The sequence below is a fragment of the Diceros bicornis genome, chromosome 18 (assembly GCF_020826845.1).
Source record: "Diceros bicornis minor isolate mBicDic1 chromosome 18, mDicBic1.mat.cur, whole genome shotgun sequence".
NCBI classification, from domain to species: Eukaryota; Metazoa; Chordata; class Mammalia; order Perissodactyla; family Rhinocerotidae; genus Diceros; species Diceros bicornis.
Genome location: NC_080757.1, coordinates 35,196,938 through 35,213,637, shown reverse-complemented (window position 1 = coordinate 35,213,637; position 16,700 = coordinate 35,196,938). Strand labels below are relative to the sequence as shown.

The 16,700-nt window shown below is 39.6% G+C and overlaps 1 protein-coding gene across 2 annotated transcripts in view; it reads left to right on the top strand.

Moving 5' to 3' along the window:
- The window catches only part of UTP18 (UTP18 small subunit processome component), a 42,917-nt gene that overhangs the window by 7,250 nt on the left and 18,967 nt on the right, over positions 1 to 16,700 (top strand). For both annotated transcript variants that reach the window (XM_058560655.1, XM_058560654.1), the window contains exons 5-9: positions 4,034 to 4,122; positions 5,915 to 6,040; positions 6,139 to 6,313; positions 11,112 to 11,212; positions 11,473 to 11,563. In XM_058560655.1, coding sequence (XP_058416638.1) covers positions 4,034 to 4,122; positions 5,915 to 6,040; positions 6,139 to 6,313; positions 11,112 to 11,212; positions 11,473 to 11,563 — 582 coding nt within the window. The remainder of the gene's footprint in view (positions 1 to 4,033; positions 4,123 to 5,914; positions 6,041 to 6,138; positions 6,314 to 11,111; positions 11,213 to 11,472; positions 11,564 to 16,700) is intronic.

Here is a 16,700-nt window from a genome sequence, read left to right as displayed (position 1 = left end):
CCATAACTATTTTCTGCTTTTTAGATTGTTGACTTGAGATATTATAAATATGGATAGTTTAGTTAAGATCTGATTTGTGTGCTTGGAGCTGTAAATTTTGGACTTGGAATTGACCTGTGAAATCTTTTAGGGCGTCCAGTGTGTATCCTCCACATAATGCAGGAGCTCCTTCCTTAGCATCCTTGATATCTGGTGAGCTTCTGTTTGATTACCACCACCGCCTCTCCCTCCCTTCTCCCCATCCCGGTCAGTCCTCATGGTATTCAAGTACAGGGAAGCCATACAAGGAATCAGTTGTTTTATATAATTCTATTAGAAAACTCCATCTGTTATTAAGTAGAAAGTTACCTTCTGGTTTCCAGCCAGATACTTTTAGAGGTGGAAGGAATATTAGTGATGGTAGCCTGACTTTATCCACTACAAGAATCTTCTCTATAACATCTGTTAGGTGATAATTTAGCCTCTGCTTAAATATATCAAATAATGTTGGACTCTTTACTGGACTATTTCTTCCCCTTTTCCTCTTTTCTTTAAGAACTAATTCTTAGAATTTTTTCCTATTTTGAAATTTACCTCTGTACACTCTACAGTGCTACCTTTTGAAGATACATAATCTTACCTCCCTTTCATATAAAACTCTTCTGTTATTTGAGAAATCTCTTTCCAAGTTTGTTTTTTTAACATGTTAAACATCCCTTGTCCTTTAACCTTTTTTTACGTGACATAATTTTTATACCCTGGGTCACCAATTTGCCCTCGTGGACAAAATAAAATTTCGTTTTAGAATGCTGCATTCACAGAACCACAGCATTTTAGATCCATGTAATTATAGATAAGGTTATGCTAGCTGTTAAAAAAGAAAACCTCCCAGATCCTCATGGCTTAATTCAGTAGAAGTTTTTTTTTTTTTTTTAATTGATGTTTTAATAGTTTTTAACATTGTGAAATTTTGGGTTGTACATTTTTGTTTGTCCATCACCATATATATGACTCCCTTCACCCCTTGTGCCCACCCCCCACCCCATTTGCCCCTGGTAACCACAGTACTGTTTTCTCTGTCCATGTGTTGGTTTATATTCCACATATGAGTGAGATCATACGGTGTTTGTCTTTCTCCTTCTGGCTTAAGAAGTTGCTTTTTTTTTATGTGAGCAAAATTAGGGTGGTGAGAAGGTGATGATCTACTTCAGGGACCTAAGTTATAGAGGTTCTGCCGTCTTCAGGCTGGGTCTTTCAAAGTTGCCCAAGATGTTGACATCCAGTTGGCTTATAGGGAAAGAGAGAGAGGCTCACCCTAGGGAGGTTTTCATTGGCCTGTCCTGGAAGTGGTGCATGATACTTTCGTCTGCATTTTGTTGGCCAGAATTCGGTCACAAGGCCGCATTCACTGCATGAGATACCAGGAAATGTAGTTTGTCTTTGTGTCTAGAAGGAAAGGAAATGAATTAGGTCAACAATTAGCCAGTCTGCTACCATCTGGGATATTCTAGTCCGAAACTTTCATTTTACAGATGAGGGAGAGTGAAGTTCAAAAAGATAAAATAGACTTGACTAAGGTATACTTCTTATTGGCAGAGTGGTGACCAGACCCAAGCTTCACAGCTGTCTCCAACAGGTAGTTTGTTATTTTTATCTATAAATACTTCACTGAGTATCATTCCCCTCTTTAAGTGTAACTACAGTGCTATCATCATACACCTTCAAAAATCAACAGTAATTTGTTAATATTTTGGATTGTTTGTTAATTTATCCCCCTCAATCTTTTTAGCTTGCTTTGTATTCCGCTTGGTCTTCATAGGGCTTTTGAATCTGGCTTGATGTCTTTTCTAAGTTTTGGAAATTCTTGCCTATTATCTCTTCACATACTTTTATTCCAGTCTTCCTTTCCTTCTGGGATACCAATTAACATGTATGTTAATTTTTTTAAACATATTCTGTGTTCCTTTCTATATTTTGTATCTTTTTTGCTTTCTGGACTTTCATCTGGATGTTTTTCTGATCCATTTTTCAGACCACTAATTCTCTCAACTAATTTTGATATACCGTTAAAAACATCCTTTGGGGTCCTAATTTTAATTACTGTATTTTTCAGTTCCAGAATTTTCCATTTGGTTTTTTTTTTTTTTTTTTTTTTTGTGAGGAAGATCAGCCCTGAGCTAACATCCATGCCAATCCTCCACTTTTTGCTGAGGAAGACCGGCTCTGAGCTAACATCTATTGCCAGTCCTCCTCCTTTTTGCCCCAAAGCCCCAGTAGATAGTTGTATGTCATAGTTGCACATCCTTCTAGTTGCTGTATGTGGGACGCTGCCTCAGCGTGGCCGGAGAAGCGGGGCGTCAGCGCGTGCCCGGGATCCGAACCCTGACCGCCAGTAGTGGAGCGCGTGCACTTAACCGCTAAGCCACGGGGCCGGCCCCCATTTGGTTCTTTTTTTAATAGTCTGGTTCTCTGGCTCAATTCTGAATCTTGTCTTTCATTATTCTTGAACATATTTTTTTTTTTTTTTTTTTTGTGAGGAGGACCAGCCCTGAGCTAACATCCAATGCCAATCCTCCTCTTTTTTGCTGAGGAAGACTGGCCCTGGGCTAACATCCGTGCCCATCTTCCTCTACTTTATATGGGACGCCGCCACAGCATGGCTTGACAAGCGGTGCGTTGGTGTGCGCCCAGGATCCGAACCGGCGAACCCCGGGCCGCCGCAGCGGAACGCGCGCACTTAACCGCTTGCGCCACCGGGCTGGCCCCCATATTTTTTTTTTTCTTTTGTGAGGAGGATCAGCCCTGAGCTAACATCCATGCCAATCCTCGTCTTTTTGCTGAGAAAGACCGGCCCTGAGCTAACATCTATTGCCAATCCTCCTCCTTTTTTTCCCTTTTTGTCTCCAAAGCCCCGGTAGATAGTTGTATGTCATAGTTACACATCCTTCTAGTTGCTGTATGTGGGACGCAGCCTCAGCATGGCTGGACAAGGGGTGCGTCAGCGCGCGCCCAGGATCCGAACCTGGGCCGCCAGTAGCGGAGCGCGTACACTTAACCGCTAAGCCACGGGGCCAGCCCCTCTTGAACATATTAAACATAATATTTTTAAAGTTTATGTCTGGTAACTCCATTACCTAGATCTCCTGCCAGGATTGTCTGTTTTTCGTTAGGTTTTCAGTCAAGTTATTTTACCTTGTTCTGGTTGTATTTCATTGAGTGCTGGATATTGTATATGAAAAATAGTATTGATTAATTAGAGGTCTAGGACAGTAATATTTTTCTCGGAGAATTTGTATGTTTGTTTCTGGGTAGGTGGCTGGGCAAGGGGCACTAGCAATGCCAGAGCATCTTATTGCAGTGAGGGATTGTGAGGATTCAAAGCTGGGTTTCAGTTCCTGGAAGATTTTCTTATAGTTCTTTGATTTCACCCTTAATCTTAGGTGTAGCCTTTTCTGGCCCCGACCCAAAGCCTGGTCATTTACCAGACCCCCTTGAGAACCTTAGAGGGATTTTAGTGCTGGTTTTTGCCCTCTTAGCCCCATGAGCAGTTTAAAAACTGCTCAGCTTCTCAGCTTTCTTTACTAGAATTATTAGTCGTCTCTAGTGGAAAAGCAGCCCTATTAGCTCTGTTTGAAGTTCTGATTCACAGTTTGCTGACATTGATCTTTCAGTCAACCATGAGTTCTAGTTCTTTTTCATGTGAGTTGTTAAGCTAGATCTGCTGTCTACCCTTTTGCCAGTTTTGCCACAATTATGAGTTGTTCTTTTTAAATTAAATGCGGACTTTATTTCATTTCATCTTGTTTTAGTCACCGTCTGTGAATGTGTGTCTTTCATTCCGGAGTCAGGCTTTGATTTTAACCATATGTATTGAGCTCTGTGTCATCTTTTTCTTCTTTCAAATCTATTTTGCTGTTTTTCCAATTGCAGCTTAAATAAAGTATTGCGGTTGGAAGGCTGGGAGGGGAGTTGAAGTTTGAAATGTAGACATTGGGGTAGGTAATGGCCATCTCATTGATTCTAAAGATCAGCCTTGTGGGTTTGTTTGACTTAGATGAAAGTGAAGAGGATGAAGATGATTTGTTGCAAAGGACTGGGAATTTCATATCCACATCAACGTCTCTTCCTAAAGGAATCTTAAAGGTGAGTGAGAGTCAGTAAAGTTGGGCCTATCCAGTTAATTACCTCTGAAATCCAGTGTGCTTCCCAGTTACAAATGTATGGATTCCTGTTATCTGTGGGATTAAATGTTTGCTGTCGTTTTGCCTTGGTAAATACTTTAGTTTTTTTTTCCTTTTGGAAAAATGATCAAGAAGATTAAATTATGTCTCCAGGAATCTTTTAGGAATCCTATTTGTTTTCTCCTTTGCATTTCTCTTCATGTCTGCTGGCACCAGCCTGGTTCATACTGCTGTCGTTTCTCACCCTGTGTACTGCAGTAGCTTTGTGACTAGTCTCCCCACTTCCACTTTGACTTCTTCCTAAACTGCTCTTCATATAGTAGCCAGAGGGATCTTTTAAAAATAAAAGATCAGGTCATGTCACTTTTCATTGCTTTTTGAAAACTTCTGAATTCCTTATCGTAGTCTACACTGCCCTTCCTGATCTGGCTTCTTCCTATGTCTAAAACTTCATCTGAGACCTCTTTCCCCTTATTCCCTCCTCGAGCCACACAGGCCTTCTTTCTGTTTCTTGAACATGCCGAGTCCTTTCTGTCCTCAGAAACTGCTCTTTCTCTTCCTTACTCCTGTCTGTTCTTCAAGCACTGCTGATGGTCAACTCATTCTTACCTTTCTGCTCAAATGACACCTTAGAAAAGTCTCTCCTGGCCATCCTGTCTAAATGGCCTACACTAGTTACTTTCTAACTCATCAGTGTGTCTGGCTTGTTCGTTGTGGTAACCAGGTGCCTTCCCAGCTCAGTGCTTCAGTCAACTCTCTGTCAAAAGAACAGATCTCTCTCTGACAAAGTTATTTTTTCCCATTATAATATAAATGGTAGCATGTGTATTTAGATGGAGGAGGGGACCCTATTATGGTAAATTATTAGGAGACAGTGATTTTGTCTCTGCCCACCTTAAGACAATTCATTTAGCTCCTCATAGGGTGAATTCACCTTCATTGAAAATATAGTCACCATAGGGCCGGCCCCATGGCTTAGCAGTTAAGTGCGCGCGCTCCGCTGCTGGTGGCCCGGGTTCGGATCCCGGGCGCGCACCGACGCACCGCTTCTCTTGCCATGCTGAGGCCGCGTCCCACATAGAGCAACTAGAAGGATGTGCAGCTATGACATACAACTATCTGCGGTGGGTTTGGGGGGACAAAATAAATAAATAGAAATCTTTAAAAAAAAAAAGATAGTCACCGTTGAAATTTAACAAACAAAGCATACATATAATACTCACTTTTTTTTAATATAATTGAATTTTTAGTGCAGAAGGAAAGACCTGTAAAAACAGAGAAATAACTGAAAATACTTGAAATAATAGTATGAGATCACCATTACTTTAAAATAGCAACCGTGTACCCTGAGAGGAGAAGATAAGCAATCCATGCCAACCATAGAACCGTGGGGACGACCACATAGTGCCTCTTATTTTGTGCCATGAACGCAAAGGTGCCAGAGTAAGAGTTTTAAGTAAAGTTTCCCTGGAAGTCAAAGTCTCCTAACCCAGATGGGTGTATCTTGGGGAAATGATCGTATACTGGTGCTCCATGACCTTAGTAATTTAATCCCCTCATTTGAAAGATGGTAGAAATGAATTATTGTGTCGTAAAATGACTTGCTAGTTGGTAGCAGAGCTGTGGTCTTCTGGTTACCGTTCCAGTACACTTTTTTCTGCCTTATCAGCTACTTTATAATGTCTTTTATTCCTGTTTTAAAGAAAGTGTTAACTCATTTGAATTGATAAAATTCCAGCTTTATTTTTCCATAGATGAAGAACTGCCAACATGCTAACGCTGAGCGTCCAACCACTGCTCGGATCTCCTCTGTGCAGTTCCATCCTTGTGCACAGGTTGTGATGGTCGCTGGACTGGATAACACTGTGTCACTATTTCAGGTATGCATTTTTAAATGAAGACTTGTAGTGCAAAGTGTACTGCCAGGATACAGGGTCTATGGAAATTACCAAAAGGAATGTTCTGTACTTTGTTGTAGGTTGATGGAAAAACAAATCCTAAAATCCAGAGCATCTATTTGGAAAAGTTTCCCATTTTTAAGGCTTGTTTTAGTGCTAATGGAGAAGAGGTTTTAGCCACGAGTACCCACAGCAAGGTTCTTTATGTCTATGATATGCTGGCTGGAAAGTTAATTCCTGTGCATCAAGTAAGAGGTAAGGTTTGTATTGAATATGTAGCTGGTCATCTCACTCCCACCACGCCCCAGGCCACAGCTGAGTTCGCTTATCAGTATTTACAACCACTTTTTTTTCCTCCCCATAGGATTCTTAAAGAATAAGAGTTTCTTTAGATTTAGTATTTGGAAAATGTCATTGTGTCGTTGAGATAGTATGTGTGAATAAAAACGGTGAACTGACTTTGTATTGAGCACTTATTCTGGGAAAATCATAACTTGGAAATGTATATCCACCTAGACCAGAAAAGCACTTGCAAATACTTGGCTGTAAAATTAGTAATTGATACAGCAGAGCCATCATGAGCCTGGGAGCTGGAAGAGCTGGGTGCCACTTCCTTGGACAAATTATTTCACCTCTGTGATCTTAAGGAAATTTGGATACCCTCTAGTTCTTCTGGTGTTTGTTATAATAAGAGTTTTCGTTTACATTTAAAGGAAATAAAGCACGGCTTTTGGAGATTATATTTTGAAGAATGAACTACTTAACAAGTAAACTTTTTGTCGGGTGAAAATTGATCTTTCCTCTGTCTTAGCCATTCTTCCCCTGCGTTCCCCTACCCTTGTTACCACAAAATACAGTGTCACCTTTGGGAACTGAAGCCCTTGTAATGAGGTTGGCTGGGTTACATTATAAATCTTGGGAGCTGGTGTTGGCATATGCTGCAGCTCACTGGCAGTCTTCCTGTTAAACTGCCCGGGCGTGGGGCTGTAAAGGACAGGGGTAGCTCTGTACAGCCTTTTTTCTGCTAGTGGTTGGAAGTGAATAAGGCCAACTTTAGAAACCTGTGTGATGTTTATTTTGAGTGTTTCCAAACTTCTCTTTTCCTGTGTTCCCTGGCACTTTCAGTGATCCTTTCCACGTAGATTCTTAGTTTATCCAATCATACTTTGTTTTTTTATTTTTTCGTGAGGAAGATCAGCCCTGAGCTAATGTCCGTGCTAATCTTCCTCTTTATGCTGAGGAAGACCGGCCCTGAGCTAACATCTATTGCCAATCCTCCTCCCTTTTTTTCCCCCAAATCCCCAGTAGATAGTTGTATGTCATAGTTGCACATCCTTCTAGTTGCTGTATGTGGGACGCGGCCTCAGCATGGCCGGAGAAGTGGTGCGTCGGTGCACGCCCAGGATCCGAACCCCGGCCGCCAGTAGCGGAGCGCGCACACTTAACCGCTAAGCCACGGGGCCGGCCCTCCAATCAAACTTTAAACGTGTTTCTCAGATGTTAGTGTGCATGTGAGTCACCTGGGGATCTTGTTAAAATGCGGATTCTGATTCTGTAGGTCTAAAATGGGGACTGATTCTGCAGTTCTCACAGGCTCTCAGGTGATGCTGATGGTGCTGGTCCGTGGACCTCACTTTGAGTTGAAAAGCCTTAAACCATCTCCCCATATTGAAATAGAAGACAATATATAGTAGTTATTATTTTTACGTATGGTTCCGCTAATCAAAAGGAGTGGGCTTTGGTTCTTCCTTGCCTTAATCCTCTTGGAGAAAGCAAATCAGGCGTTGGCCAAGATACGTTAGTGACGTTTACTGTGATCTGCTGGTGTGCAGGAGTGTGTATCCACCACTTGCTGCTTCTGAGACATGGCATTTATCTTTCCCTCTCAGTATTTTCCCTTTTCCTTTTTACTCAATAAACATAGCTTTGTAATGGTGATAATAATAATGATAAAGGTATTTCTTTTGTTGGTGGTATGCTTATTGAACACTTCTCAGTCTCTCATCGTTATAAAACAATATAAATAACTCAAGAAATTAATTAAGGATACTACAATAAGGGGGCAGAATTGCTGACTAGTTAGGATATGCAAGCCTTATACATATGTAAATTTAAAAATGAAGAATACTGAATTGATGCAAATGATATGTTTGTTCCATTAATCTTTTGGGGTTCATAACCTGGGGTTCATAACATGGGGTCCATGGACACTTGAAATTCTCTGGATAGAATTCAGGGGCCTATGAAGTTAGGTAGGAAAAACTTTACATCTTTATTTTTACTCACCTCTAACTGAAATTTAGCATTTCTTTCAGTTATGAACATTTTGAACAGCCATTATTTTGAGAAGGGGACCATACACTTTGCCAAATTGCCGAAGGGTCTGTGGCACAAAAAAGGTTAAGAACCTCAGGTTACTAGTTCAAACTTAAGAAGCAGTTTCTGTTGTGTCATTTAGACGGACAATTTTTTTTTTTTTTGTGAGGAAGATCAGCCCTGAGCTGACATCCATTGCCAATCCTCTTCTTTTTTTGCTGAGGAAGATTGGCCCTGAGCTAACATCTGCGCCCGTCTTCCTCTACTTTATGTGGGACGCTGCCACAGCATGGCTTGACAAGCGGTGTGTTGGTCTGCGCCCGGGATCCGAACCTGCAAGCCCTGGGCTGCCAAAGCAGAGTACGTGACCTTAACTGCCGTGCCACTGGGCCAGCCCTTAGATGGACAATTCTTAAGAGAGATGTCTTGTCCTAAGTAAACACATGAGGAATTTGACCATTTGGGAATCAGATTAGCTGGTCAGACAGCCATTTTGATTATAGGTGTTATGGTCTGGTAATCTCAGCCACAGTGTTCTCTTGCTGTAAACTCGGAGGGCCATAAATGTTAAGAGAGAGGATTTTTCAAAGCTCCTAACTTAGCACCTGCCACGTGGTAATTGCTCAATAAGTGGTAACTGCTGAGCTTGTTAGGAATAGCATATAATCTGTCTGATTACAATCCACTGTCGTCCTATGGAATTTGGCTCTATTCTAATTAAATTGACCATTCCTTTTCTTACCAGTTGCTCAGCAGTTGACCTAAAAATCTTATTCACCAATCTATAAAAAGATTTGTATCTGACCTCTTTAAAGCATTGTATCTTCTTTACCTAGGCCATATTATAAATTTTATCTGACTCCTCTTTTGAAAGGTCCATCATTTGTAAAGAGCAATTATAATACTGATATTAGCATTCATCACTATTTTTGGTGAGATTAAAAGCAAGAGTATATACATATAACTAGTATAATACACTGTAAGCTTTGGATGAAAATACAGTTCTTATTTTTCTAATTAATTGCTAAAGTAACTCCCTGTCCTCATTTGTTTTAATTCTAGTATTTCCTTCTCGAAGACAGCCCCTCTCTCCTGAATTGCCCAAAAACACAGGCTTACTCAGGCCAAAAGTGTTAAGGTCTTCCAGCCACCTGCAGACAGAGCGAGCAGTGGACTGTGTAATGAGTCCTCTGGCGCTTTGCCTGTGTTGCTGCCACACTGGGTCTGTTCACCCTGGTCCTGTACAACATGAGGGAACTTGGTTCGCTGTTGCTTTGATGATGCCTGTGTAGTCTGTATCCCTCCAGGGCTGAGGTGGTGCCCAGCTGTAGGCTCCACGGTGAACACTTTTTAGTTCTCTCACGCGTTTCCACTGCCCAATACTGTGCCATTAGGGTTGAGTCTGGAGGAGTTTCCAGCTGTAGCCTCACACTGTGCTAGGACTAGCCTCCCTTCCATGCTTCATCACGTAATGATATTTTTCTTATGTTTGGAACTGTTTCTGTATACTGTAGTCAGTACATAAGGTTTGCCCAGAATTTGGGATGCAAGTGACTCTTAATTGGAATAGATTCATCGTGAAGGAGCCTGGTCATCAGCAGAAGTAACCCCAGTGATTGGAAATAGTGTGTGAATTGATTCCAGTCAAGGGACCTCGGATGTCATCTCTGGGGGCAGGACTGGAAGGGGAGGCCCAGTTTGTAGTGGTGTGAACCATCTAGACAAAGATTGTTAATAGGATAGAGGTGGTCTGTAGGAGCCTTAACCAGCATTTTCCTGTAGGGAAACAAGGGCTGTTCATTTAATTTTTCTAAATTCTCTTTCTCTACTATTTTAACTTAGCAACTTAACATTTTTTTGAATAATTTTTTTTTTAACTAGGCAGTAGTGTTTACGTGGTGCAAAAATCTAGTACATATGTACAAATGGGTGGATAGTCAGTCTCCTCCTTTCCGTCTCCCTGGCCACCTACTTCCCTTCCGTGGAGGTAGCCAGTTGTACCTATTCTTTATGTATCCTTTCTATTAGACAGCTTTTTAGTGAGAACTTGTTTCTCTAAGCAGTCTGATACTAGAAGGAGTCTCCTGCATAGTCAATATGAGCCTTTTGGATGTGGAAAAGGGACATGTCTCTTTGTAAAAAAGTAAATTGACTCTCTGGTTTATATAACTAGCTCTTGTGACTTGGTTATGTGAGTCACATCTTGAGAAGCTAATCATCTCTTGAATATACTGACACCTTGTGTTTTTCTTGGATCCACAAAGTTAAGGGTTAGACTCGCATTCATCAAGGAAAGTTTAGTAGGTGGCCAGCAACTAGTTTCTGTATGTTATTATGTTTTTGGCTGTCTCTAACGGCAGAATATTTCCTTTCTGGTAATGAACTTTGTGACAAAGAAGTATAATTTATCTTTTTAGTTAATTACAGGTATTACTGCTTACATTTGGAAAATTAGGTGATGTGTTTACTGTTTGGAGAGCTGAATCTCTAGACTGCAATTAAAATGGTGAATGTTAACCAAGACAAGGAGAAGTTTGCTAAGCACTTTGTAGTGACCTTATATTTGGGTCCTGCTCAATGATGTGTGGGGTCAGACTTATTCAGAGTCTGAGCCTAGGTTTTGTTTAATTTGAGGCACTTAGATATTTTAAAGGGTCAGAAACTCAATTGTCAGTGAAAGATAGCTTTATTGAAAACCGTATTAATCCTTATTTAATTGATTCATCTCCTTCCTTAGGTTTGAAAGAGAAGATAGTCAGGAGCTTCGAAGTCTCCCCAGATGGGTCCTTCTTGCTCATAAATGGCGTTGCTGGATATTGTCATTTGCTGTTAATGAAGGTGAACCATTGTTAGTTGTTGCTTGTTCTTCTAGGATAGGATATAGTGTAGGGATAGTCTTCAACCATAACTTATGGTGTCCTTAAATCCACATCTCAAGTAGAAGAGCACAGTGAGACTGGGGAGAAGTTCTGAGTATAGGGGAAAACCAAGGTGAGTAGTTGCTACAAAATAGAGAACTAGATTGTTTTATTCTACACAGTGTGATTCTTCCATGCAGCTCCTAACAATTTGATATGTAATACTTGTTATTCTTTTAGACTAAAGAATTGATTGGTAGCATGAAAATTAATGGAAGGGTTGCAGCATCCACGTTCTCTTCAGATAGTAAGAAAGTATATGCCTCTTCGGGTAAGTTACATTAATCACATGATAATCTGAAGCGCCTTTGAAGCTTTGCATGTGTTTCCATTTCAAATTTAACCAAAAACTTTTAGACTTTCTTGTTTTAGTAAGAAAATCAGTTTTATTTTTAGAATTCATTTTTCGTTGCCATTTGCTTTCTCATTTACTAATGGCTAATAGTCAAGGGGTAACTATTTAATATGCACTGTTAACGTGTTTGGGGCAAAGGTGGGAAGAAAATGCTTATTTAAAAGATGATTCATTTTAAGACTTTCTTACTTTCTTTTTGAGAGGTACTTAGAATCATCACGCCTTTTCTTTTAGCCCCTTGTGACTTGGCTGTTGTTTGGAATTTTCTTCGTTATTGACTGAAAACAATTGAGGTGTCATCCTCTCTGACATTTCTGTGGTACTTTTGACCGGCTCTCATGCCTGCCTGTCTCTAATCTCTACTCTCTTGCCCTTCTGATTGTCCTGGGTCATCTTTGACTCTCACTCCCTTTCCTGAAGGCTCTTGGGGTCCATCACAATCTCAGAGTAGCTCAGGCTGTTGGGTGGTGGGAGGCATGAGAGTGGTTCTGCCTGTGACTAGTAGTCTTCAATCTGTGCAGGGCTTTTTAGCATAATTTTAATTTTCCTCAGCTAGGAGCATTTGATAATATAGCATTACTTTTTTTTTTTTTTTATTGATGTTTTAATGGTTTCTAACATTGTGAAATTTTGGGTTGTACATTTTTGTTTGTCCATCACCCCATATATGACTCCCTTCACCCCTTGTGCCCACCCCCCACCCCCACTTCCCGGGTAACCACAGTCCAGTTTTCTCTGTCCATGTGTTGGTTTATATTCCACATATGAGTGAGATCATACAGTGTTTGTCTTTCTCTTTCTGGCTTATTTCACTTAACATAATACGCTCCAGGCCCATCCATGTTGTTGCAAATGGGACGATTTTGTCTTTTTTTATGGCTGAGTAGTATTCCATTGTATATATATACCACATTTTCTTAATCCAATCGTCAGTCGAGGGACACTTAGGTTGCTTCCACTTCTTGGCTATGGTGAACAATGCTGCAATGAACATAGGGGTGCATAAGCCTCTTTGGATTGTTGATTTCAGGTGCGTTGGATAGATTCCCAGTAGTGGGATGGCTGGATCATAGGGCATCTCTATTTTTAATTCTTTGAGGAATCTCCATACCGTTTTCCATAGAGGCTGCACCAATTTGCATTCCCACCAGCTGTGTATGAGGGTTCCTGTTTCTCCACATCCTCTCCAACATTTGTTGTTTTTTGTCTTGGTGATTATAGCCATTCTAACGGGCGTGAGGTGGTATCTTAGTGTTGTTTTGATTTGCATTTCCCTGATGATTAGTGATGTTGAGCATCTTTTCATGTGCCTATTGGCCATCTGTATATCTTCCTTGGAGAAGTGTCTGTTCATTTCCTCTGCCCATTTTTTGATCAGGTTGTTTGTTTTTTTGTTGTTCAATTGTGTGAGTTCTTTATATATTGTGGAGATCAACCCCTTTTCAGATGTATGTTTTGCAAATATTCTCTCCCAGCTGGTTGGTTGGTTGTTCATCTTGATTCTGGTTTCATTTGTCTTATAAAAGCTCTTTAGTCTGATAAAGTCCCACTTGTTTATTTTTTCTTTAGTTTCCCTAGTCTGGGTAGGCATGTCATCCGAAAAGATTCCTTTAAACCCAATGTCAAATAGTGTGTTGCCTATGTTTTCTTCTATGAGTTTTATAGTTTCAGGTCTCACCTTCAGGTCTTTGATCCATTTTGAGTTAATTTTTGTGAATGGCGATAGCACATGGTCCACTTTCATTCTTTTGCATGTGGCTGTCCAGTTTTCCACCATTTATTGAAGAGACTTTCCTTTCTCCATTGCATGTTCTTAGCACCTTTGTCGAAAATTAGCTGTCCGTATATGTGTGGTTTTATTTCTGGGCTTTCAATTCTGTTCCATTGATCTGTGTGTCTGTTTTTGTACCAGTACCATGCTGTTTTGATTACTATTGCTTTGTAGTATGTTTTGAAGTCAGGAATTGTGATGCCTCCTGCTTTGTTCTTTTTCTTTAGGATTTCTTTAGCTATTCGGGGTCTTTTGTTGCCCCATATAAATTTTAGTATTCTTTTTTCTATTTCTGTGAAGAATGTCATTGGGATTCTGATTGGGATTGCATTGAATCTGTAGATTGCTTTAGGTAATATAGACATTTTAACTATGTTTATTCTTCCAATCCACGTGCATGGGATATCTTTCCATTTCTTTATGTCATCGTGGATTTCCCTCAATAATGTCTTGTAGTTCTCATTGTATAGGTCCTTCACCTCCTTGGTAAGATTTATTCCTAGGTATTTTATTCTTTTTGATGCAATTGTAAATGGTATTATCTTTTTGAGCTCTCTTTCTGTTAGTTCATTATTAGCATATAGAAATGCAACTGATTTTTGTAGATTGATTTTGTACCCTGCAACTTTGCTGTAGTTGTTGATTGTTTCTAACAGTTTTCCAACAGATTCTTTAGGGTTTTCTATATATACAATCATGTCATCTGCAAATAGTGAGAGTTTCACTTCTTCGTTACCTATTTGGATTCCTTTTATTCCTTTTTCTTGCCTAATTGCTCTGGCCAAAACCTCCAGTACTATGTTGAACAGGAGTGGTGAGAGTGGGCAGCCCTGCCTCGTTCCTGTTCTCAGAGGAATGGCTTTCAGTCTTTCCCCGTTGAGTATGATGTTAGCTGTGGGTTTGTCATATATGGCCTTTATTATGTTGAGGTACTTTCCTTCTATTCCCATTTTATTGAGAGTTTTTATCATAAATGGATGTTGTATCTTGTCAAATGCCTTCTCTGCGTCTATTGAGACGATCATGTGGTTTTTATTCTTTGTTTTGTTGATGTGATGTATCACGTTGATTGATTTGCGGATGTTGAACCATCCCTGCGTCTCTGGTATAAATCCCACTTGATCATGGTGTATGATCTTTTTAATATATTGTTGTATTCGGTTTGCCAATATTTTGTTGAGGATTTTTGCATCAATGTTCATCAGCGATATTGGCCTGTAATTTTCTTTCTTTGTATTGTCTTTGTCTGGTTTTGGTATCAGGGTGATGTTGGCCTCATAGAATGATTCAGGAAGTGTTCCATCTTCCTCTATTTTTTGGAATAGTTTGAGGAGGATGGGTATTAAATCTTCTTTGAATGTTTGGTAAAATTCACTGGAGAAGCCATCTGGTCCTGGACTTTTATTTTTTGGGAGGTTTTTGATTACTATTTCAATCTCTTTACTTGTGATTGGTCTATTCAGATTCTCCATTTCTTCTTGGTTCAATTTTGGGAGGTTGTATAAGTCTTAAGAATTTATCCATTTCTTCTAGATTGTCCAATTTGTTGGCATATAATTTCTCATAGTATTCTCTTATAATCCTCTGTATTTCCATGGTATCCGTTGTAATTTCTCCTCTTTCATTTCTAATTTTATTTACTTGAGCCTTTTCTCTTTTTTTCTTAGTTAGCCTGGCTAAGGGTTTGTCTATTTTGTTTATCTTCTCGAAGAACCAACTCTTTGTTTCATTAATCCTTTCTACTGTTTTTTTGGTCTCAATATCATTTATTTCTGCTCTGATTTTTATTATTTCTCTCCTTCTGCTGGCTTTGGGCTTTGTTTGTTCTTCTTTTTCTAGTTCTGTTAGGTGTAATTTAAGGTTGCCTATTAGGGCTTTTTCTTGTTTGTTAAGGTGGGCTTGTATCGCTATGAGTTTCCCTCTCAGGACCGCTTTTGCTGCATCCCATATGGTTTGATATGGCATGTTATCATTTTCGTTTGTTTCCAGATAGTTTTTGATTTCTCCTTTAATTTCATCAATGATCCATTGGTTGTTCAGTAGCATGTTGTTTAATCTCCACATTTTTGTCACTTTCCCAGTTTTTTTTTCCTGGTTCATTTCCAGTTTCATAGCCTTATGGTCTGAAAAGATGCTTGTTATGATTTCAATCTTCTTAAATTTATTGAGGCTTGCTTTGTTTCCCAACATATGGTCTATCCTAGAGAATGTTCCATGCACGCTTGAGAAGAATGTGTAGTCAGCTGTTTCTGGGTGGAGTGCTCTGTATATGTCTACTAGGTCCATCTCGTCCAGTTTTTCATTTAAGTCTAATATTTCTTTATTAACTTTTTGTCTGGATGATCTATCCATTGCTGTAAGTGGGGTGTTAAGATCCCCTACTATTATTGTGTTGTTGTTGATTTCTCCTTTTAGGTTTGTTAATAGTTGTTTTATGTACATTGGTGCTCCTATGTTGGGTGCATATATATTTATAAGTGATATGTCTTCTTGATGGAGTGTCCCTTTTATCATTATATATTTCCCTTCTTTGTCTTTCTTAACCTGTTTTATCTTGAAGTCTACTTTGTCTGATATGAGTATGGCAACACCTGCTTTCTTTTGTTTGCCATTAGCTTGGAGTATTGTCTTCCATCCTTTCACTCTGAGCCTGTGCTTGTCTTTAGTGCTAAGATGTGTTTCCTGAAGGCAGCATATTGTTGGGTCTTGCTTTTTAATCCATCCTGCCACTCTGTATCTTTTGATTGGAGAGTTCAATCCATTTACATTTAGGGTAATTATTGAAATATGAGGGCTGAATGTTGCTGTTTTGTCACTTATTTTCTGGTTCTTTTGCATTTCCTTTGTTTCTTGTCCCATTTGTTTTGGACTGCCAATTCAGTTTGGTTGTTCTGTCTTATGATTCTTCTAGTTTTCTCTTTGTTTATCATATGTGGTTTTAATTTGATTATTTGTTTAGTGGTTACCTTGAGGTTTGGGCAAAAAATCTTGTGTATGAGATAGTCCATTATCTGATAGCCTCCTATTTCCTTATACTAAGTCAATTCAGTCACTTTCCTCTTCCCCTTCTAATTTGCTCTTGTTATACCTTATTCTATCTTGTGTTGTGGCTGTGTGTTTACAGTGATGAGGTTAAATTTATTTTTGGTGAATTTCTTCCTTTGATCTTTGAGTTTAGTATTTAAGTGGTTGCTAACCTATTCCGGTAAAGATCTACTATTTCTCTGATTTTGTCTACCTACTTTTCTCCTTACTCCAAGCTTTGTGTTCCCTTTCTCTTCT